The sequence below is a fragment of the Kryptolebias marmoratus genome, linkage group LG13, assembly GCF_001649575.2.
Source record: "Kryptolebias marmoratus isolate JLee-2015 linkage group LG13, ASM164957v2, whole genome shotgun sequence".
NCBI lineage: Eukaryota > Metazoa > Chordata > Actinopteri > Cyprinodontiformes > Rivulidae > Kryptolebias > Kryptolebias marmoratus.
Genome location: NC_051442.1, coordinates 21,586,184 through 21,608,503, shown reverse-complemented (window position 1 = coordinate 21,608,503; position 22,320 = coordinate 21,586,184). Strand labels below are relative to the sequence as shown.

The following is a 22,320-nucleotide window of genomic DNA, read 5'->3' as shown; positions in this document are numbered from 1 at the left end:
GTCTTTGCCTTTTGGCGTCGGGTGATAATAATAGTTCTATGTTCAGTTTTTATCTAGACCAAGTAATACATGACATCATCAAATTACCAAAGGGTGATCACACAAGGGTGCATGTGAAGTCCGTTTTTACTGTATGGATTTTATTTTTACTGACAAATGAGCTTTGGATTTCAGAGTTAGGAAGCTGAGTCTTTAAAAAGCCTTCTTAAGCTTGAGAGATCTGTAACATTGCTTAAAAGGCCATAAAGAGGAAGCATTAAAACAGATCTGGTTGTAAAGCATGAGGAACGGCCATCTCCTGACTTCTTCACCTAAAGCCTGCCCAAGCACAAAATGGCAGACCAGATGGAAACGGAGCACCCTGGGCACTAACAGATGCTCCCATGTGGCCACATGGCACACACACTAACTTCTCTACCATAAAAAGCTTGATTACAACATGATAGTATGCACATGCACTTTTATTGCATAGAGTTTCATCTGATCAAATGTTTGAACTAACTGCTAGAAGTTCAACATGACTGACAGTCAACAAAATGCAGTTTGGCCATGTTTTCTGTATTTTGATTGTTTTATGGATCCTACAGAGCAGACATGTGATGCTAAGTAGAGAACTTGATCAGCAAAGAGTTACCACCAAGACAAGTTATGACACAAAGAAAAACAATGGATCAACTTAGCAAGGACACAGCTGATTGGCTGGTTGCTGATGGCTGTTGCTGCCAGGCTGCCTAAATGACTGGCTAACTAACTGATCTGATTCTCCTCACAGTAACAGGATGTGTGATAAGACCATTAAACATGTTACAGAATCTAATGTCCAGACACTGACATCACTCACTGCATTAAAACTTTATCACAAGGCAGGGTCATGTTCTCCTCATGCAACCAAGTCAAGGAGCTCTACAACAAAATATTACAAGTGCTTTTATCACCTTAACACTAAAATTAGAGTGAGTTTACAATGAACATATTGTAGAGTTATACAACACAATTAAGTTTGATACAGTTACTTAAAAGATAAAACAACCAGATAAAATTAATAGTTGTAGATAAAGATCTTCATGAACATGTGGAATCTTAACAAAACTGATTTTTGCTATGTATGTCATGGTGTGGGGAAAAGGAGGCAAACCCAGAGGTTCGTCGCCGACCCCCTCGAAGGCAGAGTGAGAGGCATCGCCGCCGACCCTCTTGGAGGCTGAGCGAGAGGCGTTGCCGCCGACCCCCTCGGAGACACGGGAAGGTGGAGCGTCGCTGCTGACCCACACGGAGACACTGGAAAGTGGGGCGTCACCAACGACCCGCATGGAGACACGGGAAGGTGGGGTGTCGTCTTTGTTGTCGACCCTCATGGAAGGATGAAGGGTCCGCGGGACCGGCTCATGAGATTTAGAGGACTTGGGTGATTTGGCGGACGTGGACTGTTAAGGCTTTGAAGGCACTGCAGAGGGTGGCTCTGGAGTGGCCGAAGGCTTTGCAGAGGGTGGCGCTGGACGGACTGGAGGCACTGCAGGCGGCGCAGAGAGCAGAACTGGAGGCACTGCAGGCGGCGCAGAGAGCAGAACTGGAGGCACTGCAGACGGTGCAGAGAGCAGAACTGGAGATGCTGAGAGCTCTGCAGTCGGAGACTCTCTTCTGTGAGGAACTGGAGCCACGGGAGGTGCTGGTGGTTCTGCCAGCAGCACAGGAGGTGCTGGTGGTTCTGCCGGCGGCCCTTTTCTCCAGTGTTGACGTCCGCGAGGAGCCGCGGCTACCAGGGACACGGAGGGGGCCGCGGCCACCGGGGACTTTTGTAGTTCATCAGTCATATGTCGAAATGTGTCCAGGAAATAGTGGTAAGTTGGGATGGTGAGTAGTGCTTCCTTGGAGGACAGGGTCTTTACCAAAATTGAATACACAAAACATCTTTGTCTGATGTCAGTAGAACCTGTTATTGAGCGGATCAGTCGGGTGGATGTGGCTTGAAAGTCCTTAATTTCTTGCTGTAGCTCCAAGCAGGTAGACAGGTCTGGGAGTGGCCAGCCAGAAAGTGTAGTGGGGTTGGGTGAATCTGCAGATTCCTGGGTGGAATTTGCTGTGGCTGGTGAGGACAGGGAAACTAATGTGGCCGGCGGAGACTGCTGGCGGAACTGGAGACTTGAGAAGACCCACCGGAGAGGCTGTGGTGGCATCCAGCTGACCCACCAGAGAGGATGTGGTAACCGGTGCTCTCCGTCGGCGACGGTGCCCACGGGATTCAGGGAGAGCCGCCGCAAAAGAACCAGGCCCATCCAGGAAACTGAGCGGGTGCCCCTGCCGCAACTCAGCCAGGATCCTGGCCTTCTCCTCTGGAGAAAGGAAATCACCGGCATCAGAGTCTGCTGGGTCCTCGACTGGCTGGTTCGTACTGTCATGGTGTGGGGAAAATGTGGGGAACCCAGAGCGCAGACTCATAATGAAAAAAGGAAAACTAAGTCATTTAAAAATGAAAGAAAACCAAAAACAAAACGCTGACAAGGCATCAAGAAGAAAACTAAATACAAAAACTGACGGACATGGGCGAGCAGAACCAGACATCAGGGAAAATAGACAAACGAACCAGTGAGTAAGTGGAGGAGATGACCAGGTTTTAAAGACAGAGGGTAATTAGGAGAAGTGGGCACAGGTGAGTGATAACGAGGAGCAGGTGGAGATGGGAGCGGCAGGAAAACAAGTGACTGTCTGAGGAGAGGTGAATAATGACAGAAAACAAAGAACAAGAACTAACAAAGATAACTGAATAAAATAAACAAGAAACTCAAACTGAAACATGAAGACAATAACAGCAATAAACTGAATACAAAAACCCAAATCCTGACGATAACATCCTCTTAGTGCAGCAGCCAGTTAAATAAAAAGCAAGAATTATTGCAAGTTCAGACTTAAACATGGACAGTACTTCCATAAAAAATCAATACTATCAAACAGACAGGATTAGACTATTTACCATGTATTACGCTACTTTACAATAAAATATTTAATTATAAAAAAACACCAGAAGCAATAAAAAGTCAACATTCTCAAAGATCAAAACTGCACAGACACTGTATTAAGCCTACAGACAAATTCAAAAGTGCATTTAAAACAGCCAAAGAGGGAAGGCTTTTAAGAACAAATACTTAATATGTTTAAATAATTACCACGGTCCACTGTGGAACTGAATGATCAGTGTAGTAAAATAATGACTTACCTTCTCGTTGTATTTAAACTTGACATAAAACCAACTAGACTTGATCATCTTGCTTACGTCACCTCTCGACTGTGTCAAAAAGCAAGAAAATTCCAGAGTTTCTCTCAAAGACTGATATTTATTCTTCAGTGCCGGTATAATGAAATGTTTCAGCTACTTTATCCTGTAGTTCTTTGTGCGCTCTGTCTCTGACTTCAAGCTTCTAAGTCTGCTACTGTACTGTTTCACTCCCTCGTCCTTGTGGTGTAGGGTAGTGTGTGTGTGTGTGTGTGTGTGTGTGCCTGTGTGGCGGGGTTGGAAGGCTGACAGAAGAGCTTCTCAGATGGGCTTCAGCTGTGTGTAGAAGTGGTGGCAGATGCCACCTCTGCAGTGAGGCAGCAGACAGATGTTGCTCTTCAGAGAGGGTAAACTCATAAGACTTGCCAATCTCTTCACTTTCTTCAAACTTTATTTTTTCCTTACCATCCTAAACGCTTTCTTCCTCTGTCTCTCTTACTTTTAAATATACATGGATTTTTCCCTCCCCCTTTTAGTCCTCTGCTTACCCCTGTGCCAGTAAGTTATTTCATTCTGACCCCATTTACCCTCTATCTGTATCTGTTTCAATCATGTGTTTCTCTGTTCTCTGTGAAGTAATGTAGCCTGTTGTATTTATTCCATGAACAAAAGTTGACTGTCTTTAGTCATGAGAGTTAATTTGTTAGAGGTGAGAGGAAAAGCCTTGATCTAACTTAGATGCGAGGTGGAGGTGGTGACACAAAATCTTAGTGTGTGCAGTCTCCTCCTGCTCTCCACACAGGCTGTTTAATTCTCTGTCTGTGTTAACCAGTGTGAGCAACTTTATTCTGTGATGTAAATAATTATAATTAAAAAAACATGCAAAGAAGTTTCACTCTACTGTCCACTTCAGTTAGTCCTTGTAGTTTCCACGACTCAGACATGTCAGGGCTCATCAGAACTACAGACTTTATATCATCCACTTCTATGTGCATTTTCACCTGTGAAATGAAATGTGTGTAGATTTGTCTGGATGTACATTGAGGGTTTTAACCATTCAAAAGGTTTGTGGTGAAATGTTTTAGATATCAGTAAAGAAAAAAAAAATTACAAAAAAAGTGAAAAAAAATTACATAAAAGTGCCTTTTATTTTTAATTAAAAAAAATATTCAGAAATGTTTTTATATTCTAACTGATAAATAAAATATACTGAAAAATGTTAGGATCATATTGTTTTATGAATGCCTCATACTATATACATATTACATAATACACAAGACATTTGAGAAACAGGACAAATGTATTTATTCCTTTTTCAAAAGTAACTGACTGAGGTTTGCCCTCGACTAGAATCATTGGGCCCTTGTGAAAATGAGTTTAATACCCCTGAGTTAGAAAGTCCCACAGCTTTATTGAGAAGTTAGAAGGTCATGTATAGTTGAAGCACCATTTTAAGGTCTGAAAAGACTCATGAGAAATCAGACAGGAGAGATGTCAGTCAGTCGAGTTTGTGGCAAAACCAAGAGTGCTTAAGAAAGTGCTTAAAAATACTGTTAAAAATCTTGTCTTTTTTCATTCTCACATGCTGAGGATATTAAGTTATTCCTTAATTTTGTGATGTGTCTAACAGAGATAGTAGGGATGGGCATTTCAAGTTAAATTACTTTTCAAAACCCTCAGGCAATTATTTAGTTAATTATTAAGTTACTGTATTTGTGAAATGTTAAAAAATGGGTTGTGCAAAAGGGGGGACAATGACTCCACCTTGCACAACTGGAACTGTGATATCAATTTTGACATGAGCCAAAGTTTGTGAAATCAACAACAAGAAGCATAAACCAAATGTAAGTATTTATAAGGGAGGTTTCAGAAAGACCATCTAAAACAGATACCCAAACAACTTCAGATGAATCTTAAAAATGTGGATGAACAGTAGTGCCTCTCTGGGCTATTTCAATATGACTGACTTCTACAAAAAAAAAAGAAGTCAAAACAATCCATGTATGCAAATGTACCCTGAATGCAATGACCCATCAAACACTGGGTTCAACCCAGATCAAGAGTGATTTTGAAATCCTGTTGTAAATGCAGTCCAAGTTCTCTGAAAATAAAAAGCGCAAAATCTCACATGGCTACCTTCATTCTTGAGAGGGTAAAGAGCAGGTCTACTCTTCCATGACTAGGATCAGAAAACATTTTCTGGATTTAAAAGCCAACTAATGGAGGGTCTCTTCAATACCCTGCCAACAATAAAACCCTAGAGAGAATGAAGTGTCTCATCTTTCTGCAACTGAAACTCTTCAGTTGACTTTCTTATGATGTTTGCCAGTGTTCAGTTTGAAATCCAGTGGTAAATAAATGTGAAACCAACCAACCAACATACCAACCTACCAAAACAAACAAACAAACCGACAACAAAAAAACAATTCAAAGATAAGGTGTCTGCATGGAACAGTGAACTTACGTTATGAAGCAGAACCTTTTCATCTACTGTGAATGCTTACAGACTAAAAAGGCTTCACCCAAGTACAAAGAATGGGCCACCCAGCCAATGTTTACATTCTGCCACTCCCTTGGGTGCAAAGGACCCAGGTTCCAAACACACAACTCTGCTGTGTATATAATTATGTCACATTTGACAATGGCTTGAGATTTCTGCCAACTAAAATGGGCTCCTGTACCTCACAGTTTTTAGCCAAATTTGGCAGCTCCTGACTTAATACATTCGACGTCTGGACTTTTTTTGTCATTTCAAATTGCACGTAAATATCTGTCCATACCGGCAACAAGCACACCTTCAGAACGCGTCTTTAGCATTGCTGGTAATATTGTTAACAACCTGCGCACCCTGCTGTTATGGTAAGCCATGTGGGCCATATATCACCACTTTTACCATGCGTCTGGCTAAAAAGTCACGCAAGAAAAACACTGGGTTTTGGCTCAGAACGCAGTAAAATGCATCGGAAATCCATTCAAAACGTTGCTTTTGACGCTGTTGTATGACCATCTTCTGAACGCCAAAAATCACGTTTTATTTTGGTCATTGAACGCCGCTTTTTATGCATGACGCCAGTCGGTACACGTGACGGCGTAAAAAAGCAGTGTTCAATGACCAAAATAAACAGCCTAAGTGTCGCTGCTTCTGACATTTATTACCCTGTATTAGACAGTGTTTTCTTTAATTTTAAGACTTAAAACAGCAGCAAAGATTTTTGTTTTTTTTATGGAAGCACATTCTTTGCTGGAGGAGTTAATTTTTATTGTTTAGTTTTTGTTTAAATTTATATTTGTCGTTTCTCACTTAGCAGAGTTTGTAAGACATATGCTCCAAAACAACACGTCTAATTCTAAATGTAGCAGATAATTTAAAATGAGGGCTAAGTCACTTAATTTCACCTGATCTCATGCAGGGGTGGCTTTGAGCTACCATGAAAAAAAAAAAATCAACAACTACCTTTAGTATCCCATGAATGCCCTTTGTGCCATAAGGGAGAATATGATTCAGTAAACTATGCAGTCAGCTATGTGGTGTAGTGGCATCTTTCTCCTGACTGGCTGCTTCTGCTACTTGTGGTGAGCTGTGGTTATATGAAATTTATTTTCTTTCCAAATGTTATGTTGAACATTGTAGATAGTTTTTTTTTATATAAATTTTAGAGTTTTTGGTAACAAAATGTTTGTCTTACTATTATGTACATTTTTTTTTGAGTTACGTAAAAAGACAAAAAGTAAAGTAGTTTTACTGTGTTTAAAAGACAATACTGTCATTGCTCTTATCTTGGATTTTAAATATACAAAATACACCTGTTCAGTATCCTGCAACACTTGCTCTTAGATTTCCAATAACACAAAGAGAAGACTGCAAAACCTGTCAGTTTTCCACTCAACAAGAAATTAGAAAAAAAAAAAAAATCAAAAGTTACATTATTGTTTATAGTGCTTAGAAATCAATACTGGCTAAAATCAGAATAGTCACATCAGAGCTTTAAATAAACTGGAATCATCCTAAAAAAGTATAAATGAATTAAGGCAAAAACTGATTTGTTCCCATCCAAATTAGAAGGTAAGGATTCACAGCTCCTTAATTTTAAAGTCCTTAAGATTCAAATATAACAGTATAGCTCACCACACACTATAAACTGTTCAAGAGCATACAGGCTAAATAATAGTGTTTACAAATAACACCTTAAAACCCAAAAGTGTTGTGAAAAAGCATTTCTGAGCAGTAAAAAATTATAATCAACCTATTCTACAATACCTGACGAGGGCCTGTATGCTATAAACCTGTATTCATTATTCAACTGCAACTGGAAACTATTTCAGCAAAAATCACAGTAAATTAACTTTTTAAATAATGTAGCTAATTTAATTAAATCTTTTGAACAGAAAATTGCAACATTTGACAACAGAAAACCACTCTATTTACTGACATGAAGGCTAACAAATTAACTTTATGTACTTGTTTGTCTTTTCCGACCAGAAGTTTTTAGCCCTTGATTTGTGGTTTCTTTGGTTTTCTTTTCAGAGGCTAGAAGTCAAATCTTATCCTCAGTAGTTGGTCTAATCAAAAGAAAAACAAGCAGCATGTTTCCTAGACTCAGTGTTACTAGGAGTTTGTTGTGTGGGCTGTTGTATTTGGTTTGCTCCACTCCTGTTTTCTCCTTCATGGTCGTCTTCTCTCTTGTCTTATCTCGCTCCACTCTCCTCATGTAACCCACGGGGAGCCTGTAGTGCTGTAATGCTAAGTGACAGCTTGCCTGCCTGCTCACTTCCCACACACATGCCTGTGCTTGGCCATGTCCCCCATGGCCATCACCATGCCCAGACAGCAGAGTTTCAAGAGCTTACAGGGACAACAAAAAAAGAAGAAGAAAACTAGTAGTTTAGGGTATGAAATCACTGCCTGGAGTGTATTTTTGCACAACTTGAACACAGCTGAAAAGACAAAGTTAATGTCCTGCTGATAATATTGTTAAGGACTATAAAGGATGGTAGGTGAAGTAGATTTTATTGAGTTTGTTTAGGAACCTGACTTTAACCATAAAGACAAGTGCAAAGAAATTTTAAAGCAATAAGTGGGGTGGCAAAGGAATAACAAGAGGTGAAGGAGCTTTGTTTCCAGCAGGTTTTTTCTGCACACAGGAGAGGGAAAATGGAAAACTGTTTTTCATGCTCCAAGTTTTGTAAGAAAAAAAATAATACACCAGTGTGTCTCACAGATGCCTGACAGTATGTCTCTCTTTGATTTTTCCCTTGTTGAATATCACCTTCCCAGAGCGCCAAACAAAGAAACAGCTTCAGAAGCCTGCAGAGGCCCCGGAGCTGCCTGACTGCACATGTTGTACCACTGGAGGCAGTATTACTCCAGGGGGTAACAGAACTAAGTGAGAATGTGAGTTTAGTGTGGACATGTCTATGCCAACAAACATCAAAGTGTTGGGTGTGAATGCTCATTCAAGCGTGTCCAAATGAAAAACAGGAAGAAATTTGTGTGTATTTGTTTGTATGCTAGCTCAGTCCTTGTCTGTCTGTCTTCCGGCTACACCAGTCTAGACGTTCAACACCATTGAGCAGAACTCCACTGACCTGCTCCTATTTCCATTAAACGTGCTGGCACAACAAAAAAGAATAAGCATGAAAGAGAAAACATGGCGCCTTCTCACTCTCTCAGATTTCCTGAACACAATTAAAGGTAGCTTTGTTCTTTAAAGAGGACCAAACCACCTCTGAACTGCTAAATGTAAAATAGAATCCCCACACAACAATAAAAGAAAACCTATACTAAAAAGCGTGGAAAGGGAAGGAATAGCTAAACTTTAAAGTTTGTTCAAAAAGGTTAGTGATGGGGTGAATTAGTTACAATAAAAGTGCATCTATTGGTCTGTTTTTCCTCTCCTCTTTAATACTGCTGCATGCAACAAAAGGCAGTAAGATGACATGGAACAATACTGCATGTTTCCTCTCTTCTTTTCTTCAGGCGTGTAAGGCCAGCAAACACAAAGGCTATTTTCTGCTCTCTACACAAATATTACACTTGCTGCTCAGTCTCTAGGATTCTCAGATAATCTAGACTCAAATCCCATCGGCCTCAGTCAGGAAATCAAGTTAGCCCGCACTCCTCTGCTTTGTAATGTACAGAATAATAGCACCACATAACCTTGATATAAAAAAAAAGACTGTACACTGAGGCAGCTTGCATTTATGTCTATGAGATGCAGGAATAACTTTTTCCTCCCTTTTGGGGAAGCTATTCACTGATTGGCAGGAGATATAATTAGAGGTTGACCGTTGTGAATTTTTCTATGGCTGATGCTGATACCAATCTTTAGAAATCAGAGCAGCTGATAGCAGTTACACAACACCAATTTTTAAATATTTGGTTATAATGAATTTTTCATTTAACAAAATATAACAAATACTTAACATAAATATAAGTACATTTAACAACCCTTAGAAGAAATTGAACTTTAAAGTAATAAACAGATGACCACCAAAATTAAAACAAAATGAAGGCTGCAGCCTTTCTATGTTGAGTTTGTATGTTCTCCCCATGATTGCTTCGGTTTTCTCCAGGCTCTTACCACAAACTAAAAACATGCATGTTGGGTTAACTGGTAACTCTAAATTGTCACTAGGTGTTATGAGAATGAGAGTGTGAATGGTTGTTTATGTGGCCCTGTAATAGACTGGCGACCTATCCAGGTTGTTCTCCGCCTCTTTCTCAATGACTGTTGCAGATAGGCAGCAGTCTCCTGCGACCCTATCAGAGGTTACGGGGGAGGGATGGATGGGTAGATACAAAATAACTTATTTTGTTCAAGGTTTAGCAAATAAAATAATTGCTAGATGCCAGTAAGTTACTTTAAAACCTGGTGGACATCATCAAGGAATGCTAATTAGAAATTATCATGGAAAAAAAAGATAAATTTACCTTTTTTTGCCCCTAATTTTCACCATTAGGACAACAAAGAAAGCATACTCATCTCTAGAAATGTTCTTAAAGATAATTGTTCATCATGGCATGTATATTAGCTTAATGAATTACTACTATGTTACTACTGATTACAATATAATTAAATTAAACGAGATAGTACTTAATTGAACGAAATTGGACAGTGTGTATATAGATTTCTATAGGACTCGTAACATGGAATAAAAAGTCAACAGCAAATGCTGGTGATGAAGTCACCTTTTGTTTATGCCTAACTTAAAATGGATCTGTACCTATTGCAATAAACATACAAAACAATTTGTAAAATGATGATGTTATTGTTAAAGTAAACATTAAAATGGAAGCATTTAAAATTCAAAGCACTGAAAGAAGCCATTCTATACAAAACAAAATTATGTTTGTGCTTTCTGTAGCATTTTTAAACACATTTATGACTTGCAAAGATGTCAAGTACAGGGAAAACCAGCATACAAAGTTCACAGCAAAAATATAGATGCTTATGTAAAACTTACACACAAACATATTGAGTCCTGAACAAGAATTTTATTTGGAAGTCAAACAGGCACTTTGGACGGGTCTGGTCATGGAGAGGAAAAATGGGCTCAAGAGAGAAATCAAGAGGAGAACAAGGAGGGGATATGTTACAATGACTTTCAGATGTACAAGCCAATGCCAGCCATGACGTTTCAACTCATGTACTTCCCTTTTATATGCATTTGCACGAATCCCCTCGTTTCCTCTCTTTTAAAAAGGAAGCAACCTACAAACCCCAGCTGTCTCTACATAGCCGGACACACGGATCAAATGAAAGCAGGAAACCGAGATAAACGCAGACTAATTGCTCACAGACATGAAAAACTATGGCCAGGGTTAGTTGTGTGTAGGGAGGTTGTAAGTCAAATGTTCAAAAACAGGATGAATGGAAGTTGAATCAAAGCTGGCCGGAGGCTGGGTTGACCAATACCAGACGGGGCTTAAAACATTAAAAAGTACACCTTGGACAACCACCACCTCCAAGTGATTAATAGAAAAGAAGAGCCTAGATAGAGGAACAAGTTATAACCCACAAAAATACTGTTTAATCAATGAAATCTACATCAACAGAAAAATTTGATTGTTCATAAGTAGACAGTTTTATGTTGGAGTGTGATGGGTGTGAATTCAGTCACATAGAAAATAATTTTTGGTGGGATAAACAAGCTGGGTCAACATCTGAACCTTTGTTACATTTATAAACACAAATCCAGCATTTCTGTTTACAGACAATTGTTTGCTCTGATAAAGTGTAAGATATTTTCCATTTTCTATTAATCCCATTAATTCTAAAGGGATGATCTGTTTACCCCCCACAGAATACATCTTGCTTGGGGATAAAAAAAACCCAACTACGTTAAATTGTTAGAAATAATATTCAAACATTTGCTGTAACACACGCTATGTCAATCAAGGCTCAAGTTACTCAGTAGAAATGTAAGATATTCTTTTAGTAAGCACATTTTCAAGCTTCATTCTGATATAATAGCAAGACTCCGATTAATTAATCCAGCTTTGACAAACTGAAAAGCATAAATAAAAAGTTTAAATATGGATGAGCTTGGTCATTAGGTATGTTTACATTAATAATGATTTGCAAATAAATAAATAAATAAAATCTGATTTGATATACTCCTCTGGTGTGTTGGTCCATTTTTATGCACATGATCTCTTTATAATGGATATGATGAAAGCTGTAAAACAAGTAAATCACCAGATACAAACTAATATCACAGCCACCTTGATTAAATTTGACCAAAATACTAAACTGGGATTTTTTTCACATCCATAAAATTTCCTGATTGCTGTGTAGTTTATTCCATGTGGATACATGTCAAGAAGCCAAATACTAATGGGGTAAGACAGACTTTGAACAAACCTACTGGAGTATCAAAGAGAGAATCGGGAATATAATCAGAAGCTAATGTGCGTGGGATAATTATTGAGCTAGAAAACAATTCCCACTTATATTTCTCTGCTCTCACTCTGGCTGCAGTGTTGAAACATGCATACGTATGGTTGTTTATTTTGCAATTACTTAATTTACTACACTAGATCATTATAAACTTGGTGAAGCAGATTTAGAACCACATGCTGTTATGATAGCACAGTAACTGCACCATTCAGTCTTTCTGCAAGATAAATAACTACAAAATAAAAAGCAGTGACTTTTTATGTCTTGCATTCTCAAAATAAAACTTATAAATTATAAAAGTTGAAGCAGTAAGACAGATTTTTTTTTCTCCGTGGCAGAACACTCATTCTGGAACATAGAAAGGATATCTGCTTAGTCCACTGTCTATTCTTACAATACAGACACTGGTCCCTACACAGAAACCATTCCATTAAAAAATGTGACTGAGAAAGTGGCTCTATGGCATTTTCTGTACAACTTATACATATTAATTTGTAGATTATTAGATGTGGAGTTCCATCTTTGTAGGAAGGATGAAGAACACAAATTGTTGATGTAATCTGTGACCTACACATGCAGGACTGGTTAGCAAAATGCATCTGGTGGAGAATGGTATGTAATGGTAGGTGAAAGTAGATACTTGGCTGCTGACCTAGACTATCTCACTTGGCCTACTTAAAAAACAATGCAGTGAGCAAAAAAATACATATGGTCACCCAACATTCTCTCCTATACACATTACTCCCTCTGTTGTGCTTGATTCTCTTTATAATTTGTACAGATAGTTTTGTGTGGAAGTGTATCGTATAGCTGGAGGCAGGTTGAGAAGCAACAAAAGCAGCATAGAGGCATCAAAGCTGCCATTTTCACTCCAGCTTTTTATTGCAGGTCAATTCAAAGCAATAGGAATGAACCAAAGACACTTGAATCAAGGTTAATGGCAGCCTGGGGGGATGGCTATCAAAGTGATCTAAAGCACAGTAAAAAAAGGATAAAGATGGATCCTATTAGAGCTACTGTTTTGACTGGTGTAAACGTCACCTTTGGTACAAGAGGAGTCTGTATTTCATATAGAATGATTGTTGCTCCTAAACATTTTAAATGTAAAATCTATATGCTTCAAATTTAGCCATGAAAAGCGATGCTTTAAACATCATTTTAAAAAGTAAGTGGCAAAATATGTACATTTACAACAATGGTGTATGAAGACATTCTAATTTTGGCAAGTTCAATCAGAAGTCTTGAGCTGGTGTCACTTTAGATTTAAAGATATTTCAGATTCATGTAGTTGGTTTTAAAAAGTCAGTTTACAAGTTAAGTTGTATTTTGAACTGATAATTTATTAGCATTGTTTATTTTTGAGCAGACATAAGTTTGTGATATAAATTGTTTTACACAATGACATCAAAAGAAATCTTATTGCCAATTGTGTGTTAGTGTTCCAATACTGTGAAATCAATTGAATTACTGAAGCAGACTGTTGTACCAGCACAGTACAAAACTGATGCCATCATCCCTGGGCAACTACAAAAAACAACTACAACTTGACTGAATGAATACCGTATTTTCTGCACTATAGGGCGCACTGGATTAAAAGGCACACTGTCAATTAATGGTCCATTTTCAAATTTTTGTCATATATAAGGTGCACCGGACTATAAGGCGCATCATCATTTGGCGCAGACTGCACACCATGCTCCATTCAAAATGGACGATTTGGGTGCTCTGGTTCACGTGTATCAGCATTTATATGATCCCTCTATGAGAGATCACAAAGATAATCAAACGGTTCAAAACTCACAAAAGAATACTACACCGATGTAAGCGTCAAGCATAAACACCTACATTGCTCACTCAGGTCCACGCATGGAGCCCTGCACAACACTACAAAGCGCGATTATAACTGAGCCTTAATGCTGCAAGCGGTGTGGCTTTGTAGTTTACCAAAGTCATACTAAAACATTACGACTTCTTACATATATAAGGCGCTCCGTATTATAAGGCGCACTGTCGTTTTTTGAGAAAATTGAAGGCTTTTAAGTGCGTCTTATAGTTCGGAAAATACCATACTGGCCTGTGGCACTGAAATACTTTTAACATCTAGACACCCTATAGTTTACTCATCATGCCAATTGGTCCACAGGTAAGGCAACTGCATGCCCTGCACAGATAATGAACCTCATCTTACCCCACCTGAATAAAATAACAACAAGAAACAAACAAACAAACAACAAAAGCAAACAGCTACACCTGGATTCTGTTTGTCAACTAGTCATTGGTATTTTAACAAAACCATCTTATAGAAGCTTATATTAATGATCTCTCTACTTAAACTGAAAGCCTCACTTTGTAAATGAAAAGACAAGCCAACGACAGTAAATCATCATAATGTACCAAACTAATGTTACGGTCCTAGTACCCCCGTAGCTTGTTTACTTTACGACTTTTTTCTTTAATTGTTTTTGGGGAATAGAGCCGCAACATTAGGTTTGGTATTTGAAAAAAAGGGAGAAAAGCAAAGAGAAAACAAAGACCAAAATGGGCTAGGGGGGGTACTAGGACCGTAGTGGGGGCTCGACCGGGAAATAATTATCTTATTGAACTTCCCTCTGATTGCAGGAGTAATAAATTATCAGTTTAGAAAGTTATTTAGGAATTTCCCGCAGTGGTGGGAAATAGTGAAGAGTTATGGAGGAATTCAAAGTTGACGAATTCCTCAAGGAAAATCGAATTTTAAGAATGAGAGATTGGTACCAACTCAGAAAAGAAGATCTGTTAAAAGTAGCAGAACATTTACAGGTTGAATGTCCACCTGGTATAAAAAAATAGACTTGATTGAAGTCCTAATAACTAAGGTTTCCCTTGGAAGTCATTCGGAAGGACAGTCCAATGTTGTAAAGTTACAGCTGGGAAAATTGGAATTAGAGAAGGAGCGTCTCAGACAGAGAGTAGCAAAGGACGTTGCCATGAATGAGCTGGATAGAGAACGAATGAGGCAGGAGTTTGAGTGTAGGCGGAAAGAACTGGAGAATGAAGAACAAAAACTGGCTTTAGAAAAACAGAAAATCACAGCTATGGAAGCAGATAGAGCCTTTGATTTAAGTAAAAACATTTGTTTAGTTCCTCAGTTTTGTGAAACGGAAGTTGACGGGTTTTTTTTCTGTCTTTTCGAGAAGATAGCGAAATCTCTTAAGTGGCCCGAGAATAAATGGTCTCTCCTTGTACAGAGTGTCCTTACTGACAGAGCTTTGGAGGTGTATGCTGTACTTGATGCAGAAAAGTCATCGTCTTATGAAGTTGTAAAATCTACTGTTCTTGCTGCTTACCTACTTTCTCCAGAAGTTTATCGACAGTGTTTTCGTAACCTGATGAAAACCGCAAATCATACTTATATTGAATACGCTAGAGAGAAGGAGATAGCGTTTTATAGATGGGTGCGATCAAAGAGCGTTGTTCAGGACTATGAGAAATTAAAACAGCTTATTCTCTTGGAAGATTTTAAAAGCAGTGTTTTTTTTGAGGTGGAGAATTACCTCGAAGATCGAAAAGTTGAGGATATTCAGAAGGCTGCTGTTATGGCTGATGATTTTGAGCTCACTCATCAGTGCTCAGTAAGAAGAGGGAGCAAGTCCGTTAGTTATCAACTACAGAAGGAAATGGGAGCTGGGAGCGGTTTTCCAAAACCATCTAGAGCATTTAAGAGATCACAGATGCCTGTTCAGCAACAGGGGGAATGCGTCCAGAAGCATTGGTGTGTTATTATTGTGGTAAAAAGGGACATTAGAAAACTGAGTGTTGGGCTTTAGCAAATAAGCACAAGATGAGGGAAACTGCCCCAAAGCCTGGGTTACTGGTGATGGACAGGTCAAAGAGTGGGGAGTGTTCAAACAGTGCTGTGTTGGATCTGTATAAAAATTTTCTTTCTTCTGGAACAGTGTCAGTTTCTGGGAGTGATTATCCTGTAGTTATCCTGCGAGATACTGGTGCTGCTCAATCACTCTGGGTGGTGAATAATGTGACTCTTCCTCCTTCTAGTTCATTGAAATTGTGTGCCCTTATTCAAGGGGTAAACAATGATGAGTCTGAATTTAAATCTGTTCCTCTTCATCAAGTTTTTTTGCAGTCATTGTTAGTCACAGGTGTGGTTCAAGATGGGGTGGCGTCCAGTTTGCCTATACCAGGTGTCAAGTTTGTATTGGAAAATGATTTAGCAGGTAAGAAGGTACATGTTGTACCTCTGGTTGCAGATTTTCCTGTACATTCAAGATGGTGCCTGTGCTTGGCTTTGCCTCTTTCAGGGTGTTTGTTTACTCTATATGTTATGTCATTGTTATGTTCCTGTCTGGGGCTGTTTCCTTGCGGACATATGACCGCCATTCGCTACTGGCGATCAAGTCTGTTATGGTCAAGCTTCAGCCTCATCAAAGCTGCATTTCCACCACCTCTGGAATTTGGTGTCCCTCCCGGCATCTCTCCTCTTTTACCTGCGGACCCGATGCTGCTTTAGACGCGCAGGCGAAGGAAACGGGGGAAGAGGGCTGGCTTTGTCGTGTGGCTCCGGTGACTCTGGAGAAGTGGGGTGACGCCGTGGGAACTTTCCAGGTGCGCGGCTGGGCGATTCGGCCTTAGGTGCGGGGCTTGTTCGTACGCTCCCTGATAATCTGACACGTTGTCATCTGAAGCTGTGGGCATCTAAGGTACACCACGGGAGGAATCTTGACTTGCTGCATAGCCTGCCACGTCAGCATGATGCCTCTATAGACGCTACACGGGCAATGGATTTCTCCGCCAGAATGTTGGTAATTAACTCATGCTCTATTGCCAAGAAGTCCTTCATTCTGAATGACTTGTTCTGTTCTGAAGACTTGGACTTTTTATTTATTTCTGAGACATGGCAGCGGGAAAATGATGTTTCTCATCTCTTGGAAATCTGTCCTGAGGGTTGTTCTTTCCTATCTGCGCCACAGATGACAGGCCGTGAAGGTGGCACTGCTGTCATCTATAAAACAACTTTTTTATGTCAAATGATTGTTTCAAGTACCTACAGTTCCTTTGAAATGATTATAATCCGGATTGGCAAGATAGAGCCAATATATGCCGTTCTGATTTATCGACCACCTGGTCCGGTTTCATCTTTTTTTCCAGGATTTCTTATCTTCTACAGTCAAGCTAAATAGGATCTTTGTCACTGGGGATTTTAATATTCACACTGATGATCCTACAAATCGCTCTGCTATGGACTTTCTTAACATTATGGACTCTTTTAACTTCTTACAGCATGTGTCTGAGCCTACTCACACTGCAGGTCACACTTTAAACTTGGTTTTTACTTATGGACTTACTCTTAACGATCTAAGTATAAAAGATGTTGTTTTTAGTGACCATAAGGCTATTTTTTTCAATTTGGCTTGTTATTTGGAGGCTTTTTCTGAAGTTGATAGCAAGTGCAGACATTTTATTGACAATGTTGTAGTTGCAAAGTTTTCTTTCCTCTTTTCATTTACAGCACCTCCTGATGATGATGTGGAGCTTTTGATTGACTCTTTTAATGACCACTGCCTTGGCATCCTTGACAATATTGCTCCGTATAAAAGCCACAGTGGACCTGTTTATCACTGTCCACCCTGGTTAAACTCTCACACCCGTGAACTCAGACACTCTTGCTGGAAAACAGAACGCCTGTGGAAGAGAACTGGTCTGGTTGTCCACCGGGAACATTTTAAAGATCTTGAGGATCATAACAAGGCAGTTATTGATGCCAGATCATCTTATTTAAGCAATATTATTCAACAGTTAACAGTTATGGATGTTGCTACACGTTATTTGGAGGCTTTCCCTTTGCATAGCATTTGCTCAAAAACAGTTTTGGATTGCCTGCTTCAGCTTTTTACTCAGTTTGGGCTTCCTAGAGAGATACAGTCTAATCAAGGCTCCAACTTTATGGCTGGAGTTTTTCAGACAGTGATGAAAGAGCTGGGGGTTAAGCACTTCAAGTCGTCTGTGTACCATCCACAGTCACAGGGGACACTGGAACGATACCATCAGACTCTTAAGTCTAAGATTAGGACCTACTGTGTGGATCAGTCTGGGGAGTGGGGCAAGAGTGTTCCATTTTTGTTGTTTGCTATCCCTGACTCTGTTTGCGAATCCACTGGCTTTAGTCCATTCGAGTTTGTCTATGGACATGAAGTAAGGGGCCCCTTAAAGTTGGTCAAAGAAAAATTCTTGGCTGAGGAACCTGACAGAAATGTGGTGGATTACATCTCTGAGTTTGCGAGCAGCTTGTTCCTTGGCCAAAAGTAAATTGCAGCAGGCTCAGAGAAAGATGAAGGATCATTTTGATCAAAAAGCTATTCCTAGAGAATTTTAAGTCGGGGATAGTGTTGGTACTTTTGCCCGTTAGAGGTGACCCACTGCAAGCGACATTTTCTGGGCCTTATGTAATTAAGGAAAAAGTGGGTGAAGTAAATTATGTTGTATCTACCCCAGACAGGAGGAAGTCTACACGTTTGTGTCACGTGAATCTGATTAAGTCATATCATGAACGGGGTGCATCGTCACCAGTACCTGTGCATATTATTCATAGCAATCAGGAGGAAGAAATGGATTCCATTGATCTGGATGGTATGGGTCCTAAGGACGTTAATTTGGCAAATAGTGTCATATTGGCTGATTTGGAGAAATTCCTACGTCATTTAACTGCTCAGCAGGCTAATGATGTGACAGGTCTATTAAAAAAAATTTCTATGCTGTTTGCTGATTCACCAGGTTTAACATCTTTGACAGAACATGATATGGATGTGGTCGGTTCTCTTCCAGTTAAGCAGCATCCATATAGAGTAAATCCTGACAAGATGGATAAAATTAGACAGGAGGTGAAGTACATGTTGCAACATGACATTATTGAGCCAAGTATGAGTGAGTGGAGTTCTCCTGTGGTAGTAGTTCCAAAGCCTGATGGCTCAATTCGACTTTGTGTTGACTATCGAAAAGTGAATACACTAATTAGATCTGACTCCTTCCTGATCCCCAGGATAGAGGATTGTATTGATCAGATTGGTACAGCCAAGTTCGTTTCAAAGTTCGATCTTTTGAAAGGATACTGGCAAGACCCTCTGTCAGAACGGGCAAAAGAAATCTCTGCATTTTATACAGCTGATGGCTTGTACTAGTTTAAGGTGCTACCTTTTGGGGTTAAAAATGCTCCTTCCTCTTTCCAGAGGTTAATGACTCAGGTTACAGAAGGTTTGTCGAACTGTACTGTCTACATCAATGATGTTGTGTTGTATGCTGTTACTTGAGAACAGCATATGGAAGACCTAGATCATTTCTTTGAAAGATTAAAAAAAGCTGAACTTGTTGTCAACTTACCAAAGAGTGAGATAGGCAAGGCTTCCATAACCTATCTTGGGCATGTGATAGGACGAGGTGAAGTTCAACCTCATACTGCTAAAGTGCAGGCTATAGTTCAAATACCCGCTCCAAAGAATAACAGAGAACTTATGAGATTTCTTGGAATGGCTGGGTTCTATCGAAAGTTTGTCCCAAATTTTGCTACAGTGACTTCTCCTTTAACAGATCTCTTACGGAAGTCTGAAAAGTTAATTTGGACGGATTAATGTAACGTGGCACTTGAGCAACTTAAAGTCCTGTCCTTATCCTTATGGCTAAAGTCCTGTCCTTATGGCTCCCAAAGTTTTGGGAGCCATATGGCCATTTAAGCCGGCCATTGATGCTTGCGATGTAGGGGAAGGGGCTGTACTCTTACAAGAAAATAATTTGGGAGCAGATAGACCAGTAGCTTACTACAGTAGCTAAATCCGCATCAACGCAGATATTCCACTATAGAAAAAGAGGCTTTGGCTTTGGTACTTGCTATTCAGCATTATGAGATCTATGTGTCAAGTGGGGCACACTGTGTTAAAGTCAGTGGTGGGCCGTCTGGGTCAGCAAGGCCTTCTCTGCTGGCCTAACATAACCAAGAATTATCATAATTATGATAAAGGTTAATTTAATTTTTAATTTACTTGCCCAGATATCTAAAAGTATTCATATTCACTTTGTGTCATATTATGCTCCTTCCAGTGCTATTGTTTTTAGGTTAGAGTTTTTATCCAATCAGAATTCAGCTACCTCATGTTGCCAGGCTGTATGAAATATGCCCAGGCCTTCAGAATCGTCAGTGCTGGGGTCTGTGCACTGTAAGTGAACAGGCAACTACAGTTGATAGACAATTGTGATAGCCAATCAAATCACGAGTTGTGTCAGTAAGGCCCTCTAGCTGGCCTCACGTTAAACATGACATTTACATATCCTGTGATTGGCTATGGAAACTTACGAGTTTGAGCCGTGGTAGTGCTATGCAGATCAACAGAGTCACACCCGGGACTTTTACGGGTTAAAATTTTTTTTAACCCACAATGGCCGAAGGAGAGCAACACGTTGATTTGGTTCCTGATATACTGGCAAGGCTGTTTTCAAGACTAACTTTTCAAGAGAAGTTAGATCTCATAAGAGGAGGACGGCCGACCCCCGAGCTAGCTAACCTGTCCCAGAATGGATTTTGTGTTAAAATAAGTGTTTTGGGTGATACAGCCATTTTGGTGAGTGCAAACATTTTATTTATTTTATTCTATTTTTTTTTTTTTTTGACAGTAGCATACCAGATATGTTTTAACTGCTGATGCGGGTTTGTTGATTTTTACAATGCGCTGGATAATAGCCCATTTTGTACACAACTGAGGTGATGCAATGCCAAGTAGTGCTTAAGTGTGTTTCTAATTACTCTCCAATCCTGGTGTTATAAATGCTGGCGTAATGAAAGCTATTTTTTTGACTAAGTTGGACTTCACTGAAGGCCTAAGTGTGAAATGCACTGCCCGCCACTGATTAAAGTGTACACTGATCATAACCCACTTACTTTTTTGGAGAAGTTCAAAATGAAAAATTAGCAAATTGGGAAAGATAATGTAATTGCAGACATTTTGTCAAGAACATGAAGGGTAGATAACGGATAGAGATTTTAGTGGATTACAAAAAAAAAAAATCTACACAAGGAAAAAACAAAAACAAAAAACTATTGAACCGAGCGTCTGAGGTGACGATGGACTGTGTGGGCTGGCCCTTCTCAACAGACTGCTAACTTCTCTGGGAGCTCTGAACCGACGTCGTCAGGTAGGCCTACCGCATTGTGTGTTCTGCCAGGTGCCCATTTTGGGCTTTGTTTTCTCCTTGCTTTTCTCCCTTTTTTTTCCAAATACCAAGCCTAACATTGCGTCTCTATTCCCCGAAAACAATTAAAGAGAAAAGTCGTAAAGTAAACGAGCTAGGGGGGTACTAGGACCGCAACACTAAGCACTGGAGAAGCTCAAGGATGTTTGCTTAGTTCTTTGCTTTTCAGTTTGTTGACAAATGAATGTACTGCCAAAGTACAAAGCAGGATCTTTAAGTTGATGATAGAGCAGTCCTGGAACTCAGTAGCAACAGGGATAAAGCATTTTACAGAGAGCAGAGCTAGTACAATGATGTGGGGACACTTTGTTGTTACTTAATGTCAACAAAACTGCCTTAACACCGATATTTGTCCATCAAAACGTTTTTTTTTAACTTCGACATTTAATTCAGACATTAGGTTTTAAGACTTTCTTAACAATATATTGTTCGGTTTGTCATTCTTTTTTGCCTTTGAATAGGTAAATTTCCACTTAGACTGAACAGAAGAAACACATTTACAGTTTTCACTGCAAATGTGAAAACTGTCAATAGCATAAAAGACAAATATTTGAACAGTTTATATAGATTTCAGAAATATTTTTTTAGTCCATGGTCTGTACTGACATATTCAAATCATGTCCACTAATAAACTATAAAGTCCTGAAATAACACACACTGTTGTGTTAATTGTATGCTGGCATTAGTTAGTGGTCCTATGAAAGCAAGAAAGAGAAGCATATGAATTCATGATACACAGAAATTTCAATACAGTTTTTATACCAAATTTTCACCTACATAATTTTGAAAAACAAAAGAAAAATCACGTTTTTCTAAAATATGTCAAAACTCTGTTAATATATACAGGTGCTGGTCATAAAATTAGAATATCATGAAAAAGTAGATTGATTTCAGTAATTCCATTTAAAAAGTGAAACTTGTATATTATATTCATACATTACATACAAACTCATATATTTCAAATGTTTATTTCGTTTAATT

The 22,320-nt window shown here is 39.3% G+C and overlaps 2 protein-coding genes across 12 annotated transcripts in view; both read right to left on the bottom strand.

The window, feature by feature from the left end:
* auts2a (activator of transcription and developmental regulator AUTS2 a) overlaps positions 1 to 22,320 on the bottom strand; it is a 418,449-nt gene that overhangs the window by 278,454 nt on the left and 117,675 nt on the right. The window lies entirely within an intron of this gene.
* LOC119617583 (proline-rich protein 12-like) lies at positions 1,228 to 2,415 on the bottom strand. The gene has a single exon (XM_037978942.1). It carries the CDS (start codon positions 2,394 to 2,396, stop codon positions 1,428 to 1,430), a length of 969 nt encoding a protein of 322 aa, XP_037834870.1. The 5' UTR covers positions 2,397 to 2,415; the 3' UTR covers positions 1,228 to 1,427.

Excerpts from the sequence above, each read along its gene's own strand:
- LOC119617583 (XM_037978942.1), bottom strand. The coding sequence starts at position 2,396 with ATGACAGTACGAACCAGCCAGTCGAGGACCCAGCAGACTCTGATGCCG.